The sequence below is a fragment of the Staurois parvus genome, unplaced genomic scaffold (genome assembly GCF_062004578.1).
Source record: "Staurois parvus isolate SC_StPar_1 unplaced genomic scaffold, SC_StPar_1.0 ptg000548l, whole genome shotgun sequence".
NCBI classification, from domain to species: Eukaryota; Metazoa; Chordata; class Amphibia; order Anura; family Ranidae; genus Staurois; species Staurois parvus.
Genome location: NW_028318344.1, coordinates 12361396 through 12382386, shown reverse-complemented (window position 1 = coordinate 12382386; position 20991 = coordinate 12361396). Strand labels below are relative to the sequence as shown.

Here is a 20991-nt window from a genome sequence, read left to right as displayed (position 1 = left end):
GCAGTGTCCTTCTGTGGGGCTACCTGAGTGCTGCTGGTGTTGGGGAGCTGTATTTCATTAATGGTATAATGAATTCACAGATGTACTGCTCAAAATTGAAAGAGAAGAGGCTTCCAGAACTCCCCTGCCTTTGGTCGTCATGCGCATTTCCAACATGAGAATGATCCAAAACACACATCTAAGGCCACTGTTGCATTTCTGAAGAACAGCATGAAAGTGATTCAGTGGCCAAGTGTGTCTCCTGATCTGAACCCAATTGAACACCTATAGGGAATTCTGAAGAGACAAGTTGAGCATCCCTCTACATCCAGCCTCTAAAAGAGGTTGTTCTTGAAGAATGAAAAAAGGTATATGTTGCAGTATGTCGCCAACGTGTTCAATCCATGCCTAGAAGATTTGGTGCTCTTCTTACAAATCATGGAGGTCATATAAAATACTAGACGTAGTGGTTTTTGTTGTGGGGTGAATTCATTTTTGCATCAACTGATTTGAGTAAAAGTGAAGATTTTGTAATCAAAGTTATATTAACCTTACTTTCATGTAATGAGCTGAACAAATGTGCTATAAAACCCAGTTTTGTAAATTTTGGAAATTGTTCTTGTGTTCATTAAGATATTTTCAAAAGGGGTGTACTCATTTATGCTGAGCACTGTATATATTGTAGGGCACAGTCCCTCAGAGACATGCTTGTACACAGTATTGTAGAAAAGAGTACAATTAATAAGTCTGGTATGTATAAAATGTGATTACCGCTCTTTTGTGTTTGAGGGCAACTCTGAACAGGAGCAAAATTAAAGTGTTCTGGCAATATCAACTGCAAAACTAGACATGCAACTGTGGGTCTTTCAAAGTTGGGAAGACCTGCCATACGGCCAAGAGGAGACCACACAACCATATTTATAACAAACATATTTTATGTCACCAATAGCTAGAAACAATGTATTCTAACATGATGGCAAGCTGGGTCGTGAAAATGTTCCATATGACGGTTGAAAGGGAGAATACGATTTAAAAAAACAAAACACAAAATTACAGCATGAAACTAAGTGGATCAGGGAATCGCAAGCAACACACCCCTGAGGGTTAAATGAAAGTCTAAGTTTCAGTTCTCTTTTGTAAAATTCTATATTGGATTTATTTCCCCTTTCTTGTTCTGGTTTTGTAAATAAAGAACTTTTTGAAAATTATTTCTAAAATATGCTGTAAATCTTTGAAATTACTTAAAAATCTATTTGCTACTACCATACAACAAGCTGCATTGTTTTACTTTAGTTGTATACACTAAGGTTTTTTTTTTTAAAAAACAATTTTTTATTATCTGTACTTTTGTTTTTGGTATTGTTTCCTTTAGTACTGCTAGACACTCTGATGAGGTGATGAGGGGCCCGCTTCTCCCTCCTTCAGTGTTCACTCTCCCTCTGCCTGGGCAGGTCCATGCTTTTGAATCTGGTGCCCTCCTTGTCAGGCGAGGAATCTGCATGTAGTACTTGTGTGTGTCATGATATAGTGATGCTGAAGCATGTCTGTACAAGGCATGATGTTACCATGCCACAGGAGTTTGGCAGCCAGTGGTGGCTGGGATAGTAGGTGGCAAGGGAGGGGAGGAACATAGCTGCATTATGTGTATCTCACTCACTAGGCCCATCTTGGTCACCATTTTACAATCTGTAACATGGTATTTAGCAGTTTTTTTAGAACTTATCATTTTGAAGCCTCTGAGAAAGTTGGTGGTGTGCAAAGAAACCAGTCAGATTGTCTGACACCTCTCTACCTGCCATGGTGTCCTCCACTGTGCACTACTGAGGATTCTCTATTCAGCTCCATCAGATCCAGCAACCTTTCCTAACTGGAACACGGGTGCAGGGAGTACATTACTTTTGCGGTTTGTGGACACTAGTTGCCATTAGGGGTGAAATACAGATAGCATCTTGGTGGTCACTTGAGGAATATGATGTGATGGGTACAGGTCTGATACTGGCTAACTGTGGAATTACATGATAAATCCATCCAGAGATGTAAGAACATTTGGAACAAGAGAATACTCTGGTTTAACTCTACCAGACGAAGCGACAGAAATGTCTGAGAAGGTGAGTGTCAACTGAGAATGCGATCAGAGGCTGAATAATGCGACAACTGAGAATGCGATCAGAGGCTGAATATAACAACCCCTCGAACTCCATTGGCAGCTGGGGTAACAGAGCCTCATTTTACTACACCTAACATTTTCTTCCATAGGTGTGCCGTACAGTGAGGGGTGATCACAGTGACCAGAAGATAGGAGTATGGGGGGGGGGTCCTCCGTGTGTCTGCATACACCATTCTGCCTGTGCGCCTTGTCTCCTCGTGATCTTAAGTAGCCCACACATCCCTCTGTCTTTGGCATTACACCGCAAATGCCAAGGAAACATTATTTCCCTGAAGTCAAATGTAAACAGGACTGTTGTCCTGCCTGGTGCATGTGCAGCCCACTTGTGCTGCTTAGGACCCTATGAAGGGCATCAGGCCTGTCTGCACCATAGCCTCAGGGGCAGGATTAAACCTGGGCTTCTTGCCTATTAACCCAGCCAAGCAGTGGCAGAGAGGGGAAGGCAGAGGGTGAAGCCGGGCATACTCATGGTCCAGCATCTAACCCAGTGGAAAAGATGGGATAAACTTTTATACCCGACTTCACTCACTTTGGATGGAGGTCTTCAGAAGCTGGGTCACAGTGTTGTGGATCGCCCCTTCCTTGACAGAATGGTGTATGTGGACACAGAAAGGACCCCCCCATATTCCTCCACATTACTTTTGGTCACTGTGAACACCCACCCAATGGCTCCCGCTCAATCTACACTATTACAGCAGACTTGTACAGCACCCTGCGATAACCCGACAGGTTGCACAATGTGCTAAGGTGGGCACGTACACAGAAACTAGTGCCCAAAGCAACTTTACAGGCCAGTCCTATGTCTTCTCTGGTGGGGTCTGGGTACAGTTCCTAAAACTTTTGTTGTGGGACACCAATCCAGAAACTGCGCAAGATGTCATTTTGGCCACAACACAGAGGAAAGTGGATTAAAGAAATTCGGTAAGTGCCACCAATACTCACAGTACATTTGGTAGAGAGGATATATCCAAAAGGCACTATCAAAAAACTGAGGATTGCTGGGAGTGGGACTGTGGAGGGGGTTAGGTGGGGTCCTCACTGCTTTTTATTTTGTCAGTGCTCAGACATGTGAAGGAACCTACCTACAACCCAGTCATCTCTGATTCAGCCTGTGTCCTGTACAAGAAATATGACTTTATTACCAATGTAAGGATGTAGGTCATAAAAGTTTGTAAGTGCATTATCTTTTAAATTAAATTTTGTGAGACAAATTCTAATGAAGTTGGACTTCATTGCTGGAAGATATCTGCCTACTGAAAACAAAACATACTGTGACTTTAAAGGTAACTGCCAAACCTATTTATAAACACTGTTTGCCAGTTAATACTTAACATGCATTCACTACAAACCACTTTAGTATACAAATACACACCTCATTTGTTTACTGAGATCTGTAAAGTCTGCCCAGCCTTCTTCACAATTATTAGTTGTAGTTCCATCCCATACAGATGACCCAGTATCTGCAGAGGTCACAGAGGGGTATGATGAGGCATCTTGGTCTGCTAAATCAAATGCAGCTGTCCATGTAGGCCCTGTAGAGTAATATCATATACGGGCATCAAAAAAGTTTGCATTAAAAGTGAACATGGTCTTACAGAGCATACAAAGTCCAAAAGTTACAGTCCAGGATCCCCCCCCAACCCCAAGAACGTATTGAAAGTTGACATATAGGCAGCTATTTTGCTCTTTAAGGTATAAAAATGCTGAAAATGGTAAAATATTTTCTAGATGTCTGTAATACGGGGAGGAGCTCACAAAATCGGTTTAAAGATAGCCTGCCAGGACTAAAGCCGGCAATACGCCAGTAGAAATTTGAAAAAATTTGTTCAATTTTGTAAAGATTAGTGGACTCAAATCACAAGAAAGATGAAATATGTGAGGAAATCTGACACAAAAAGAAAAAACCATTGTCAGGGTAGGATGGGGCTAGAAGGGCAAACTAAGGTTTCTACCATTATAGTGTTTTTATATTGGGCAGAGTTGATGCATTATACCCAGGACACAAATGCAGTTCTAAGGTATTTCCTTTATTGCGGTTGAGGAAAGACATAAGGTCTTCCATACGCATAATGTCATTAGGGGCGACTTTTGCCGGATCTATCTAAGTTGAGAAGATGTACGGTAAATAAAGGTTTGCATTTTTTAATGGGACAGTCAATCCAATGTATAAGGTATGTAACCAGATGTCTCCTGGATCTATCAACAAGTTATATTTCTGACTGTATCCCAGAAGGGTCTGGGCTTTTCACAAGATTGGGAGTCATGTAAAAGAGTACCTAGTTTGGATTTACATCTCCTACATTGGAAAGAGATTTTTTTTGTAAAGTTTGTGTAGGACTAATGGAATTCAGTACCAGCAGGACAGGTACTTATATCCCTGATCTTGAAATTTATTGGTGATGGAACAAGCTGGTTTGTAAAGTTTAGTATGCTGCTCAGGGAGCATGTGAATTTTAAGGTCTGACCCCTATTTGTGGATATAAGCAGCAGTTAAATATTTGGTTCGGAACAGAGTAGTTTTTGTATACGAGTGAGTGTGAAGTTGGAATTTGGTGTTCGCAAAGAACCTCAAACTGGGTGAGAAGGATGTGGAGGCAAGAGGAAGGGACTTTAGGAAATAAATCATTTCTAGGAAGCTCCAGTTATCTAAAAAGAAAGGTCTGTTGTGGTTTGGAAGTCTGTGATTGCAAACCCATTGAGAGAAGGAACTTTTCCGGTCTTAATTTATTAGAAGAGTGGAGATAGCTAATAGGTTTGTGGTCTATGCCAGGTGGAAAGTCTGAGTGACCTATAAAGAGGATTATGGGAGGATGGGTGGGGAAAGATATTGTGAGAAGGGAAAACTTGCATCACAATGCTAACAATAGAACTGATTGCTGGGTAAGTTTACAGTAATGGCAGATGTTGGAAGGATATTTGAGGTAAGCATTGCAACAGAGTTGCTCTACAGTATACAGACCCATTGTTTGGTGGAGAGATGACAGCAACAGTAACCATCGGACAATCTGAGATAAAGATGAAGGGCCTTATGGTAGAGAGCTATGTCAGGAAGACCAACACCTCAGTGAGCTCAGTGCTGGGGTGAGAGATATGGGGAATGTTAGGGGAGCAGATAAAAGCTGTGAAGGGCTGGTTGCAAAGGTTAGGGCTGCGGAGAGATGCAGTGAAAGGGGAGGGGAGGCGGGGGGAGCTGCAGAGGTAAGGGCTGGATGAGGAAGGGAGGTGCAGAGGTGAGAGATTAATAAAGAGTGAGCATACAGAGGTGAGAGCTGTGGTGGTGGTGGGGTGTTGTCTGGCTGCAGTAGTTAGAGCTGCAGAAAGGGGAAGGGGGGGGGGTGAGTGCTGAGGTAAGAGATATGGTTGGTGTAGGTGAGTGAGCTAGCTGCTGTCAGAGCTAGCTGCAGTAAGAGCTGCTGGGGGGAAACTGGGTTAGGGAGGTGGGAGATATAAAAAAGGGGGGTGGCAGGTGGGGAGGCAAATGCAGAGATGAAGGCTATGGAAAAAGGCGGGGGATACAGAGGTGAGAGCTGTGGAGAGTGGCTGGTTGCAGAGGTCAGAGCTACAAAGGAGAGGCTGGGTGCAGAAGTGAGGGATCTGTGCACAAGCCATGCAGAGGGTACGAGGTATTGGATGTGAATAAGAAAGGGGGGGGGGGGCATGTGCAAATGTGAAAGCTGTGGATAAAAGGGGTGGATGCAGAGGTGAGAGCTCTGGAGGGGACACTGTGTGCAGAAGTCAGACATCAGAGCTGTGGAGGGGGACTGACTGCAGAGGTGAGAGCTGTGAAGGTTGGCTGAGGGGGGAAGGGAAGAAATGTACGAGGGCGAGAACTGTGAATAAGAAAAAGGGTGCAGTGTTGACAGCAGTTGATAATGGTGGAGGATACATGGGTCAGAGCTGTGGAGAGGTGACTGGGTGCGGAGCTGTGGTTGGGGGGCTTTGTGCAGTGATGAGGGGGGAAGCTGAGTGCAGAGATGAAAGCTGTGGAGGTAGGACTTGCTGTACAAGAGCTATAGTTAAAATGGGGGTTGTAAAGAGGGGCCTGTAGGTGAGAGCTGCGGTAGATGGAGGAAAGGGTGTATGTGCAGAGTTGAGAGCTATGGAGCAGCTTGGTGCAAAAAGGTGTGGGGACTTGGGTACAGTGATGAAAGCTGTGAAGGTGGGAGTGGATGCAGCTGTGAGCGATGGGGGCAAAGGTAAGAGCTGTAAAGGGGAGCTGCGTGCAAATGTGAACGCTGTGAAGGGTCGTTGGGTGCAGAGGTCAGTGCTGCAGAAGGAGAACCAGGTTCAGAGATGAGAGCTGTGAACAAGGGGCTGTGTGCAATGGTGAGAGTAGTGGTAAAAGGGGGAAAGGGTGTGTGCAGAGGTGAGAACTGTGAAGGGGGAGCTGGGTGCACAGGTGAGAGGTGGGGGGTGCTGATATAAGAGCTCTGGATAAGCTAGAGGGATGCTGCATTTTGTACAGTGGGTTGTACTTTACATAGTCTTGGGCCCATCACACTGTATGCTGGCCTGTATTTTACATACTCCCGACCATTACAGTCTGTATGCAGGACTATATGTTAAAGAATTCTGACCACTCTGTATGGTGAGAGAGAGAGAGAGAGAGAGAGAGACTGACTATTGTTCTCCAAATCCCTGTACATTGTGTTCACTAAGAAACACATCTAAAAGTTTTTTTGAACTTATCTACACTCTCCACTGAGAGGTAGATATTATCAATTCTAATCCACCTTAATTTGTAAATTAAAGTGTTAAAGAACCCATGATCCTGCATTCACTATATCTGGTCTCCCACAGTATAAACATGGAAATTAAATTATTTTACTAAATATAAATTTCTAAATACCTTTTCTCATCAGCAGTTAGAGCAGTGTTGTGACTTATATCAGTGTCCACCTGAACACTAGTTAAAGCTTGTAGCAGGAGTTTTCATTCTGCTCTGACTGTCCTATGAGGATGCATAACCCTTGAGCCTCTGTCTGGACAGTGGTGATTGGCCCTGTGCGGATTACATGAACCTTTCCTAAAGAGAAAAAAACTCTCTAGCCATACACACTAAACTAAGTATGTGCAGAGTGACTCCTAGGACTCTGTACTGTCAGCAGATGGATTGGGGACAGAAGGGGAGAATCAGAAAAGACAGGATCAAATAGCCTTTGTACAGAATGTGGAGGATTAACCCTTTAGGTTCCACAGTGAGTATAACAAGCATGCTTTACTGCATATACAGACTAATTTTACTGTTGTGGGCTTATTAACACTTTAGGTATTTATGATACACTACATCAGGGGTCAGCAACCTATAGAACGTGATCTACCAGTAGACCAAGGCTAGGTGACTGGTTGACCGTAGTCTGGTATAGAGACCCAGTTTTGTTACACCGATTGTTTCCATCAGGGTCAGTGAAGTGTTTGAGATGAAAAGGGTGTGCATGTCATATTTATTGGGAGGGCTGTAAGATCCATCTGTTTTTGGACCATGGTACTTGGTATACACAATAGGGTATATGATGAGTCTATAACCCCCCACATCCCCTGAAATAGCACTGTTACCCATTCTCCAGGGGCCGGTGTGTTTCAAAAAACAGTTTGACACGTTTCCTTTTCACATTAGGATAAGCTATAACCATTTTCTGGAAGTCCTACTACTCCCCTTATCGCTGTGGGTTAATTACATAATGAGAATGGAAGATATTTTATCAATAGACTGATTCTTATAATATGTTTAAAACCTTATGGTTAGTGTAGAAGCATTTTGCTTAAAAACTTTGGTCCTCACTCAGACAGGCCCCTCAATCTCTTTTGTGAGCCTGTTATTCACTACAGTTTGTGAGTATAATACTGTTTCTTTTATCTTTGAAAAAAAATTATATCTCAGATAATGCACAAGGCTAGTGTGCCCTCGTTTGTTCTTTTGTATAGGGCTCCTCAACCGCACCTACCACAACATCCTTGTGCAGTTGTTAGTTGGACAACTTTATCTGATCATATATGACCACTTATTAACTCTCCTTACTCTTGTTTTATGTACATTTTTTTAATGAATTATTTACAATTGACAAACTTGGGTCCAGATACTTAGTGCCCTTTCTCTTGCTCCCCCCTAACTCGCTCCTTTTCTCCTTCAAGCCTATAACCTAGTCCGAACAGTATAGTTTTATACACACTACTTGGGTGTTATGTGTTTGCATTGAAAACATCTCTTACTTCCCTACCAGAGTTTGAAAACATCCCAAAAGTGCTGTTCTGATACATGACACCCTGGTTTATGACAGAAATATCTGTATCAATATGTATTTTTTTCATATACCCTATTTGGGCAAAACCATTGTACAGCTTTGTCCAAGGATTAAAAAAGGCTCCATAGGTACACCAGGTATGATTTGAAACCTAAGAGATACTTGCAGGCACTACAGTGTTTTTCCATTCTAGCATGGTTATCATTGGCAGTTTTTAGATGAGGTGATGTTAACTTTAACTTGTACCTCCGGATGTTTCTGGTGTAGACTCGGCATTGGAAGGATTTGTACCATCGCCACCACCAGAATCTTCTTCCTCTTCATCAGAGTCTCGACTGTCTTCACTATCTGTGCTCCCACAGCTCCTAAACAGAGACATTTGGTTTTCTTTTTAATAAAGAAGCAGGAGAAAGTATATCTGCTTTAAAATGACCTTGTTGAAAAAAAAACAAAAAAACACTTGTTTACATGAAAATAGGTTTTATTGGAACAATAAATACATATTCATAAACTGTGTGATAAGACCCATTTCATAATTTATAAAAAATATGTATACCATATATGAATGAAAATAAACTGAACTTAAAAAACAAATTATATATATTTATACACATATCAATCAAAACTAGAGAGGTCAAAATATCTGTATATCAGCTGAAGGGACAGAGCCGAGCCAGACTCAGGGAGGATAAATATTGTTGGGATCCACCAGCTGCCAGATAGACAGTTGGCTGTACCTTTCAGCACACAGCTGAGGGCCAGGTCAAGCCACACCCATCCCCTACCTAGCCCAGCATTCCAGCGAGTGCTGGAGAAGCAGAAAGTGATTGACAGTTTCTGCTCTCCGCTCAGAGCAAACCGAGAACTGAGTGATCAACGGTCAAGTTATCGCTCAGTTCTTGGAATTACAGCTGATATGGGACAACTGCAGCCTCACACCAACGCTGCAGCATGGAGGTGAGGATGGAGGTTTGATTTTAATACATCCCATGCTTCTCATTCAAGGAAGGGTTTATACAATTTGCCTGATGATACATATGGGTAGAAGGATTCATTTAATTTTTCTGTATAGGAGTCTCAAAGTAAGAACATGCATAGAGCCCAAAAGGCTGTTGAAAAATATCCAAGATAAAAAAATAGCATCTGGTCCTCAAGCTGCTTGTAATACAGGATGCCGTGCTGATATTTTTGTTAAAGGTGGTACAAAAGTTTAATTTAGGGCTATGTTAAAAGTAGATTTTCCAAAAAGTCTACTAATGTTTCACACCGGTCACCATCCATTTTTAGGAAAGTAAAAGGAAACAATTTGACTTACCAGTAAACTCCATATATTGGAGTACAGTGCAGTACATGACACATGCTGAATACTCCTAGACCCCGAGTTACACTGCTTTCCTTGGGTGACTGGATACTGGTAAAGCTTTAATAGACATGCCCCCTGTGTGTACCCTATAACCCTACCCCACTCACAGTGTCTGGGACTTCATCAAGCAATGAATAAGAAGGGAAGACAACAAGGCAAGCAAAACTGTGCCAAAAGGCCAACAACAAGGTTTAATGAATCCCACTCAAGAGTTATGCTGAAAGAAACTTGGGGCCAAAGCTCTAACTGTTAATGAAATCTATCTAAATCTGCTAGTCTAACACTACCTTCTTCACAGACTGACAATGACACTGTTTAAATGTTGTCTGCTTTATTACAGAATGCAGACACCTCAATACAGGAAATGGGTTACTAGCTGGATCACCATGTTAAAAAAGGAAAGAACTAAAAACTAAAAAAAGAATATTAATGTAGCCACTACATCTATAGATTGGTAGGCTGCAATACATTACAATTTTGTTTCTGGGTTTTAAAACCAGGCCAACTTCTGGTGAAGTCCCGACTAAGAAGGCTAGAATGTGAGGCTCAGAGTCTCTGGGATTAAAACACCGTTCAGTTGAACCTGGTACTCTACGTTCATTACATAGTCAAAATCTTGATTATTTTGGGATGGTCCAGATCACACATTAGAAGGATTTATAAATCATTGTCAATTAAACTCCTTTGGAATAGAATTAACATGTCACAGACTCCAACCGCTTGGTCTTTCTAGATCTAAAATTGAGGTTTGATGATGACATCAAGGACCCATTTTAAAACAACTGCTGGGAATTCTTATCTACACGCTAAAAGTAACCATCATCTGATGTACCTACTGGTCAATTTTACAGACACAGATGAGCCTGTACAAAATTGGTAGACTATGACAAACAAGGTCTGATCCTAAAGCGAAAATTTCAGGAGAATGGCAATAGTGACTCCTATCATAGAGCAGGACTTCACTATATATGAATCATAACATGACCCAGGGGATTTGATAGGTGTAGAAGTGTCCTGGAAAAAGAATATTGAGCCTGCTGATGCCATCAACTTCATTATTGTAAGAGATATAATAACAAGGCCTTTGATATCAAACGGGTCATCTGTAGAAAATGGAATATTCTGAAATAGGTCATTTTACGTGGCCTAACACTTCGTGGCTGAGTTGCTGTTGCTCCCAGTTGGTTCCACTTAGTTGACCATGGAATATTTAATAGCAAGGAAATTTCACAGATGGACTTATTGCACAGGTGGCAATCTATCGCGGTACCACGCTTGTATTCACTGAGGTCCTGAGAGCGACCCATTATTTCACAAATGTTTGTAGAAGCAGTCTGTATGCCTAGCTGCTTGATTTTATACACCTGTGGCCATGGAGGTAATAGGAACACCTGAATCTAAGGATTTAGAGGGGTGTCCCAATACTTTTGGCAATATAGTGTATGTATGTTTTATATATATATATCTATATATATATATCACACACACGCACGAAACTCGAAAAATTTGAATATCGTGCAAAAGTTCATTTATTTCAGTAATGCAACTTAAAAGGTGAAACTAATATATGAGATAGACTCATTACATGCAAAGCAAGATAGTTTAAGCCGTGATTTGTCATAATTGTGATGATTATGGTTTACAGCGCATAAAAACCCCAAATCCACAATCTCAGAAAATTATTACATGCAATCAATAAAACAAGGATTGTACATAGAACAATATCGGACCTCTGAAAAGTATAAGCATGCATATGTACTCAGTACTTGGTTTGGGCCCTTTTGCAGCAATTACTGCCTCAATGCGGCGTGGCATGGAAGCTATCCACCTGTGGCACTGCTGAGGTGTTACAGAAGACCAGGATGCTTCAATGGCGGCCTTCAGCTCTTCTGCATTGTTCGATCTCATGTCTCTCATCTTTCTCTTGGCAATGCCCCATAGATTCTCTATGGGTTCAGGTCAGGCGAGTTTGCTGGCCAATCAAGCACAGTAATCCCACGGTCATTGAACCAGGTTTTGGTGCTTTTGGCAGTGTGGGCAGGTGCCAAGTCCTGCTGGAAAATGAAGTCAGCATCCCCATAAAGCTCGTCTGCAGAAGGAAGCATGAAGTGCTCCAAAATCTCCTGGTAGACGGCTGCGTTGACCCTGGATTTAATGAAGCACAGTGGACCAACACCAGCAGATGACAAGGCTCCCCAAATCAACACAGACTGTGGAAACTTCACACTGGACTTCAAGCATCTTGCAGTGTGTGCCTCTCCATTCTTCCTCCATACTCTGGGTCCTTGGTTTCCAAATGAGATGCAAAAATTGCTCTCATCAGAAAAGAGGACTTTGGACCACTGAGAAACAGACCAGGTCTGTTTTTCTTTAGCCCAGGTAAGACGCTTCTGACGTTGTTTGTTGTTCAGGTGCGGCTTGACAAGAGGAATACGACATTTGAAGCCCATGTCCAGGATGCGTCTGTGTGTGGTGGCTCTTGATGCACTGACTCCAGCCTCAGTCTACTCCTTGTGAAAGTCCCCAACACTTTTGAATGGCCTTTTCCTGACAATCCTCTCCAGGCTAACTGAAAGTTATTCAATACTTCGTACAAAATCCATTGTTAATAATGGCAGCTTCACGACGCCTTCTGTATGGAGAAACTAGTTACATGCATTGCTCAGGTGTGATTTTGGCCCATTCTTCCACTCAGTCTTCAAATCTTGATGGTTTCTTGGGCCTCTTCGATGAACTCTGATCTTTAGCTCTTTCCACAGATTTTGCCATTCATCCTCCCTTCAATGACATGAAGTTTGCCAGTACCGTATGCTGAAAAACAGCCCCACACCATAATGTTCCCACCTGGCTTTTGGACAACTCTCTTGATAATTCTTTTCACTCTGTCAGAAATCTTGCAAGGAGCACCTGGTCATGGCCGGTTTATGGTGAAATGTTCTTTCCACTTCCAGATTATGGTCCCAACAATGCCCACTGGAAAGCTCAGAAGCGTAGAAATTCTTCTGTAACCAATGGCATCAGTATGTTTTGCAACAATAAGGTTGTGAAGGTCTGGAGAGAGCACTTTGCTTTTACCCATGAGATATGTTTCTTGTGTGACACCTTGGAATGAGACACCTTTTTATATGCCATCAGTTGAGACTGAACCAGCTGATATCAATTTGCACTGAAAAGGGGCAGGATTGCTTTCTAACTACTGATAGATTTCAACTGGTTTCTTGGCTTTCCATGCCTTTTTGTACCTCCCATTCTTTATGTGTTCAATACTTTTTCCCTATGTCATTCCATTTTATTACACTACTTAATTTTTGAACTTATTTGTATTGGTTTCTATGTATGTATGGATTGCATGGGTTGTACCTACAATGTGTGTGTGTGGATATATATATATATATATATATATATATATATATATATATATATATATGTATATATGTATATATATATATATATATATATACATACATACATACACACATTTTTTTTTCTTTATTTTACACACAATATACTACAGGTTCATACAACACTACATGATTTGCAGGTGTGAAAGTGATGACTTGTTTTGCATTGAAAGGGGAAGTGATGTAACATTCTCTTGCTTCCTTTGTGTGATGAGACACCTAGCTTACATTTTGTCATTTGTCATTCACTTGAGCGCTGCTAGTAAAAGAAGTCACGTCAGAGCCAAGTTTCAAAGAGGGCAAGTTGTTGGTGCCCACTTAGCTGGTGCCTCTGCGACTGAAGCTGTCGATTTGCAGTGTTCTGAGGTACAGTATCAAAGGTTATGACGGCATACAGTGGAGAAAATAATTATTTTCCCTTTGTATCCCGAACAATTCTACTGGCAATTGTGACTGCAATCTTTCTTGGTCTACCTGACCTTGGCTTGGTATAAAGAGATCCCCGAACTTTCCACTTCTTAATAGGTGATTTAACAGTACTGATTGGCATATTCAAGGCTTTGGACATCTTTTTATGTCCTTTTCCATCTTTAGAAAGTTCCATTACCTTGTTACGCAGGACTTTTGACATTTCTTTTCTGATCCCCATGGCTCACTATCTAGCTTAGTCTTTACTTCCAAGTAGGAGCTAAAAAGCTAATTGACTATTTATACACTGACACGAATTGTAATTTAAAAAGCCACAGATGTGGGACATTAACCAGTAATTGGCATTTTTAACCCGTGTGTGACACCTTGTGTGTCTGTACCAAGGCCAAACATTCCAGGGTATGTAAACGTATGATCAGGGCCATTTGGGTGATTTGTTATTATGATTTAAAAAGGAGCCAAACAACTATTTGATAATAAATGGCTTCATATGTTCATCATCCTTCAATAAGAGTATTTTTTGGCATTATCACTCATATTTTCAATATCAATTCCAAAATTTCCCAATTTCTGCCAGGGTATGTAAACTTTTGAGCACAACTGTATGCCACAGCATATCGAATCACCCAAAATTCCAGAAAGTTGATGCGCAACTTCCTCTCTATCACATTCCCTGAACTGAGCTGTTCTCCAGAACACCTTCCTTAGCCCAACAGGCTAGCATCTGTTGTCCAGACTTTCCAATTCCATGCATCCAGCACCTGCATGGATAATCACTATTCTAGGCCTTACTTGGTCTTGGAAGCGAGAAGCATTAGCGGATCCAGGTACTCATGTCATTTGCCCCCTACAGACAAGATACTGAGCTGAAGAGAGGGACTACATCGAAGGTGAGTACCATTGCCACCAGCATCTATCATCACGCAGGCTCAAATCAAAGGACATTCCAACAACCTTAGAGACTTTGCCTTCAGCACCCAACTAAACACTAAACTTTTCCAGGATGCATACTGTTTTGCTGGACATTTGACATAAGCTTCAGAACCGTTTCTTGAAGAAGGGGTCATCCAGGTAAATCACAATGGGGATACCCCAGGTCCTCAACAACCCCAGAACCAAAGCCAACACCTTGGTTAACAGCTTGGTAAAGTTAATTCTGAATTTTTGTACATCGAAGAACTTGTAGAGACCCTTGAGATCCAGAATAGGCTTAGCATTTCTTGAAAAAATGAGTGGTTGGAATAGAAGCAGATAGACTCCCCTCCCCCCCTCTCCTATGGGTATGATAACCCCCTGGGACAGCAGCCTTTCCAAAGCTGCAAAGAAACTTGCTCCTTTTTGTGGCTCTGAAGAAACCCTAGATACCACATTCGCTAGAAAGCCTCTACATTTCTGTGTCTGAGACAGGCCCAGAGACTGAGACTCCGGTGAGAACTAATCTACATAAGATTCCTAATACTCCCATAAGAAGGGGAAGAATACACTACTGTGGTGTTGGTGGGGTAATGATCTGGAGGGGGTTTCATAACATTGCTGTCAATAAAGGGTGTGTGTGAGATGTGAAGGGGGTTCAGAATACTACCATGAAAGGGGGGGGGGGGTGATGAGTAGGTCAGAGAACACTACTGTAAGGGAGAAACTGTGATGTGTAGGCTTGAAAGGAAAGAAAGTACCTGTCCAGATCAGCCCACCACTCACTGCCCACCCACAACACAGGTGCGGTCGGTGCCAGGGATACTACAGATAATATTAATGGATGACAGCACACCTCAAATCATGGCTAAAAATCCACCTTCTTTATTTCCAACTAAAGGCAGGACATCAGTGCACACAGAAAGCAAGGTTGACACGCTTCAAGTCTCACTGACACTTAACTATAACTTGCTGTCCAGACACTGGTGTATTAATAAGATTGTGATACAGAGCCAGAGGGCTGTGATGTGAAGGATCATCACACAAAAATGCAATTCAGATCTCTGCTGGGGAGAAAATTTTACAGATTGGACCTCTGTGAATTTTAATTCTATACCCCTGCTGCAGAGGAATGTTGCCACCCTGTCCACTAGTACAGAGGCACTTGCCCATCAAAGGTGCCCACAGGATCTTTAAGTACTCAATTACCATTCCAGGGGATCATTATCCCAGAAACGACAAGCATGTTGCCAGCAAGGTCACCTAGAACAATGCACCCTTAAGAGTCTGCTGCCGTCAGCACTGACCGCTAACCAGCTGACCAGTTGGTCCCCACACTTGAAAGCAGGGATCCAGGTACAGTCGCAGTTGGGTTACTGGCTGTAGACACAGATCCGGATAAAGCCCTACACTGCCCCATCAGGGGTGTAAGGTATAAAACTGAAGTATGGGACCAAGCCTATGGATAAAGATCTTTATAGAAACTTCTGTAGGTGCATACTTCAAGGACACTTCCTAAAAACAATGGCTCACTTGAATTGGGAGGGGTTATGCCTGGGTGGGGATTCCTGTATATTTTGGCCAGAGTCCATTCAGAATGGCAGCATAACCAAAGTAGTCATGAATATAAACTCTTCTGTGTGGTGGTATGTGCAAAAATTAGCTTTGTTGTATCACAGGAAGATCATGGATAGGAATGCCACATGATTGTCACTCTCATATATTTACTTTGTAAATATTAGGCAACCCCACCTTGTCCCAGTACTCTGCATGGTGCCAGAAGAGAACCGTATTTCTTTTTCTTGCCAAATATCCTCTCCATCTGAACCGTCATCTTCATCATCATCAAACTGTTGAATGCGCTCTTTATAACATATCTCAAATAGATTGGAATTAGGCTGTAGAAGACAAAAGAATATTGTAAACAAAAGTGGTGTATCTAGTACATTGTAAACTCTGTGTTCCGCAGTGCCACCCCAATATTAGTCTTAAATATATATCACCATACTTTATGATACATGTAAACCAAATCTTCGCTTCTATTGTTTCTACTGATCATCAGAAGGATTTGTTTCATTTTTTTTTATACAGTTTGAACGTTTTGTAGTTTTAGTTATAAAAAATGGCAAAAAAAAAAAAAAAAAAAGGAATTTTGACTTTCCTGTAAATTGCATATCTTGGGAGTACAGGATAGACGTTGGATATTCAAAGACCGTAACTTACAGGATGCTGACCTTAAGGTGACTGGCAAAGCTTTGTGGATACCCCTATAACTCTATCCTACTCCGCGAGACCTTATTTGTTTAACAAGCAATGCAGAGTAACAAAGAACAGAGGGGAGGGTGGCCTGTACTGTGCTCCAAGATAAGCAGATCAAAAATCCTTTTATCTTAATCATATAGTACAGGGCACAGGCTGGAAATTCAGAAGCCGTGGTATATCCACAAGCAAGGAATGGAAAGGCTGGGCAACAACAAGACAAGCAGAAGTGTGCTAACATAACCAATATTAAAGTTCAATGAACCCCACCGAAAAGGGGTGATTTAAGAACCTTACAGCCTGCGGCTGCATTCGGATAGGCTTGAATATACACCTGGTAAAACGCAGAGAAAGTATGAACCGAAGGCCCGGATGTACAAATCTGGGCAACAAAGGCTTGATAGTCGAACATCCACCGATCTTGTGGCAGAAGTAACAGTGCTTTAGATGGTTTATCCTTTGTGAGTAAGCTCGAGATGAGTTGTTTTATCCACAATAGTTGATTTGGAAGCAGGATGCCATTTGAGAGGCCCTGTTGGTAGGACAAAGAGCTCGTCTTTCTGACTGAAGCTGTGACTTTCAGATAAACTCTGATAGCTCTGACAATATCTAGACAATGAAGAGAATCTGTTTGTGGGTGCTTAGGAGCAGGACAAAAACAAAAACTGTGCTTTAGTTGGGAGTGAAAGGTTGATACCACCTTTGGTTGAAAGGTAGGTCTTGGGGTAAGACTTTTTTCTTTATGAAAAAAAAAAAAATCAGTACTTGCTCTTTACAAGTGAGAGCTGCTAGCTCGGACACATTTGACAGAAGTGATTAGCCACTAAAAAGGCCATCTTGCAGGAGAGATCATCCAAAGAGTTCCCTGATGAGTTCAAATGGTTTCTGCAAAGCAAAGAGAACTAAATTATGATCCCAAGGAAGCGTAGGGTGTTGAAGGGGTGGTCTGAACCAAGAAAGACAATGCAAAAAGGTTCTTACAAGTGAAAGTGAAAGCTTTCTGAAAGCATAGGGTGCTGAAATGTTGGTTTGTTCCAAGAAACACCTTGAATAAAGTTTTTTTTTTACAAGGAAAAAATTTCTGGAACAAAACAGATAAGACTAAAACCTGTCACTTAAGAGTACTTAAGACCAAATTGTGGTCAAGTCCTGATCGTAGGAAGGCAGAGTCATCTCTGGGACAAAAGTGCCCGTGCTCACACCAAGCAAAGAAGGATTTCCATGTACAATAGTAAATCTTTCTGGATGCGTCTTTTCTGGCTTTGAGTAATGGGAATGACAGAGTCAGAGAAACCCTTGTCCCTCAAGACCTGTTTCAATAGCCATGCCATAAAAGGCAGTAACTGAGGAAGCAGGGAACATGGGGCTCAGAGATAGAACATCTGTCCTCTTTAGAACAAGACCTCAGGATGAAGAGCCCCCTTCTCTTTGGTCCAGATGGTGAGGGAATCTGCCTTCCAATAGTTCACTCCTAAGATGGGAACAACAGAGATCCTGGACAGTATTTCTGCACCCATGAGATAATCAGACTTACTTTGTTTAAGGCTACCTGACTCCTGGAACCCCTGTGGTGATTGATATAGGCCACAACTGTGGCATTGTCTAATTGTATCCTATTCAGGTGTCGCTGAAGGAGAAAGGTCCAGTGATGCAGAGCTAGTTTTATTGCTCTGAGCTCCAGGATGTTGTGGAGGAGCTTGGCTTCCTTGGGTAACCATATTCCCTGAACTGTGACAGACCAGAACACTTCTGCCCAACTTTTGGGACTGGAGAGGAGCAGAGAAAGGTTAAGAGAAGGAACATGTTTATTCCAGGCCAACAAGATGTTGTGTTGGAGAGGCCTTAAATTGAACTGAGCAAAAGAAATTTCAAGAGGGGAGTTTGTTTTCTGGTAGGAAGATCTTTGCCTGGGCTGTGTCTAGAATGAGGCCTAAATATTTTAGAAGGAAAGGTTGGAGGGCACATTTTTTTAATTTTTATTGCACAATCGAAAGCCTGGCATATGTAAATAGCCTAATGAAAGTTTGCAGATAGTTGAGAGGAGTCATTCAGAAGGTTGTTTAGGTACCCTGTTACCTGAATGTCCTAAACTCTTAAGAGGGCAAGAAGGGGTACAAGTACCTTTGTGAATACTCGGTGCGAAAGAGAAGCCAAATAGCAGTGCAACAAAATGTTGCAAAGTGTTTTTCTCCTACTGTGAAGTGCATGAAGCACTGATGATATGCAAAAAAAAAAAAAATATATATATATATACATATATATATATTTATTATGTAAAGTGTTAAAAAGTGTTACTAAACCCAAACATTAAAATCAGTCTACATATGCAGTAAAGAGATCTGGATAATCAAAGCACCCCTAGCTACAAAACAGTGTGATGAGCTTCCTTTGACAAACAAGTATCAAAAGGATACCTAGGATTTCTCCCAAGTCCGACAGGCTGGCTTCCATTGCAAGCAGTTTCAAAACTAGCAGGCAGAAGGATCTTTTGATTCCAGCAACCAAACCTGTAACCCACCATACCAGCTGGAGTTTTATCCAAGGGAAGGAAAATAGTGGACCAGGTTGTGTCTAATATCAGGGCACGATATCCAAAGTAGTACTGTAGGGTCTGTAGAGAAGGTGGCTAACCAATCCTGCATTGACTGTTCTCTCTGAAAAAGGTTGTCCAAACATCCCAGGGATACGCCCCGAGAGTGAAACAGAGCAAAGCCAGAGTAGTGGACAAGCCAAAAGGAAGAACAACTGATAATGTTGAATGGCCATAAGAAAATGCAGGTAGAATTAGCGTGTCAGGAAAAGGAGAGGATGGAAGCTAGAATCCTTCACAAAGTTCAGAGGATCTCTTGGGTTGGAGAGAGCCAACAGCTTACCACACAGATTTGGGATTTTTGTATCCAGAGAAAGGTGTTGAGAACCTTTGATTCAGTATGGTACAGATGTACCACCAGCTTTTAGGGACAGTGAACAAGCATGAATGTTTGTAGTAAAGAAGTTCGTGGAGACACCAAACTGAATACTCTTGAGGGTCTACACAAAATCGTTCCCAACACAGATGATTCTCAGATTTGCTTGACAAGCCAACAGGCCCCCCACCTGTGTACAGACAAGACCCAGTTTGTACATTAGGAGAATAATATCCACTGCTGGCAAACGTTCTAGTTGCAAACACATAGCCAACAAGAGAACTTCTGAGATCGTAATCAGAAACTACACGTACAGATAGCTTAAGGTCTAGACATGTGCGTGTTGTAACAGGCAGGCCCGAAAGACTACAGACTGAATCTGCCCATGTACTCACACTCTAGGAAGGATAGGGTACATGCCTCATTATCCTCTGTACAAGAGATGAACTCTGAAGAGGCAAAGTGAAGTCTCCTTAAAACCTCTGCACCCTGAGCTAACCATGATGGTAGAGATTCTGACATGGCTGAAAACATTTTTCCTCCCTGGGTAACGCAGAGGAGAGACCACATTAGAGGGAGCCAAGAAGAGTCTGAGGAATGTGTGTGCTACATTAGGGGGCAGTGATCCAAACCTACAGGGAAAAACTGCAAGCCAATACAAAAATGGTTATAGGATCTTGAGCAGGAAAAGCTTTCAGGGCTACTGTCCTAGCACTCACATACCCCTACACCAACAGTATATAAAAGTGGGACCTTATCATTAAGGCATACTGCACATTGGTTGAGTTTAAAATGGTTATTTCTAACTACGTCAGTCTAGGCCACTGAATAAACATTAGGCAAATGAAGCAATACCAGGAAGGGTACCCCAGACCAACTGCAGAGTCAGAGAGGTGTAAAGTTAAAGATGAGAGAGTACCAACAAATATAACAAATTCACCCACTGCAGAGTGGTGGGTGGGGAACATCCGTGACTAGGTCTTAATAGATTGCTGTACACATAGTATGCAAGTCAGACACTACCAGCAAATACTACTCACAGACCAACTGCAGAGCATGAGGGTTTATTGGCATTCCATAACTAGATCAACAAAGGCCACTGTAAAATTGCATACAAGTGAGACATCAATAAGGGTATTAACTGCCCAACTGCAGTGCACTAAAGGCATTGACTTATTTTATGAGAAGTCACCCTAGGCCAGTGATGGCGAACCCGTGGCACGCGTGCCACAGCCGGCACGCCGAGCCTTATCTGTGGGCACGCCAGGAGAATACCGTATTTTTCGCTCCATAAGACGCACTTTTTTTCCCCCAAAAAAAGGGGGGAAAATGT

General features: G+C 42.1%; 1 protein-coding gene across 4 annotated transcripts in view; it reads right to left on the bottom strand.

Annotated features, from left to right (window-relative positions):
- The window catches only part of LOC149451185 (serine/threonine-protein phosphatase 6 regulatory subunit 1-like), a 280567-nt gene that overhangs the window by 52768 nt on the left and 206808 nt on the right, over window positions 1-20991 (bottom strand). For all 4 annotated transcript variants that reach the window (XM_089691024.1, XM_089691026.1, XM_089691023.1 and 1 more), the window contains 3 exons: window positions 16246-16391; window positions 8635-8753; window positions 3519-3678 (listed from right to left, as the gene is read on the bottom strand). In XM_089691024.1, coding sequence (XP_089547150.1) covers window positions 3519-3678; window positions 8635-8753; window positions 16246-16391 — 425 coding nt within the window. The remainder of the gene's footprint in view (window positions 1-3518; window positions 3679-8634; window positions 8754-16245; window positions 16392-20991) is intronic.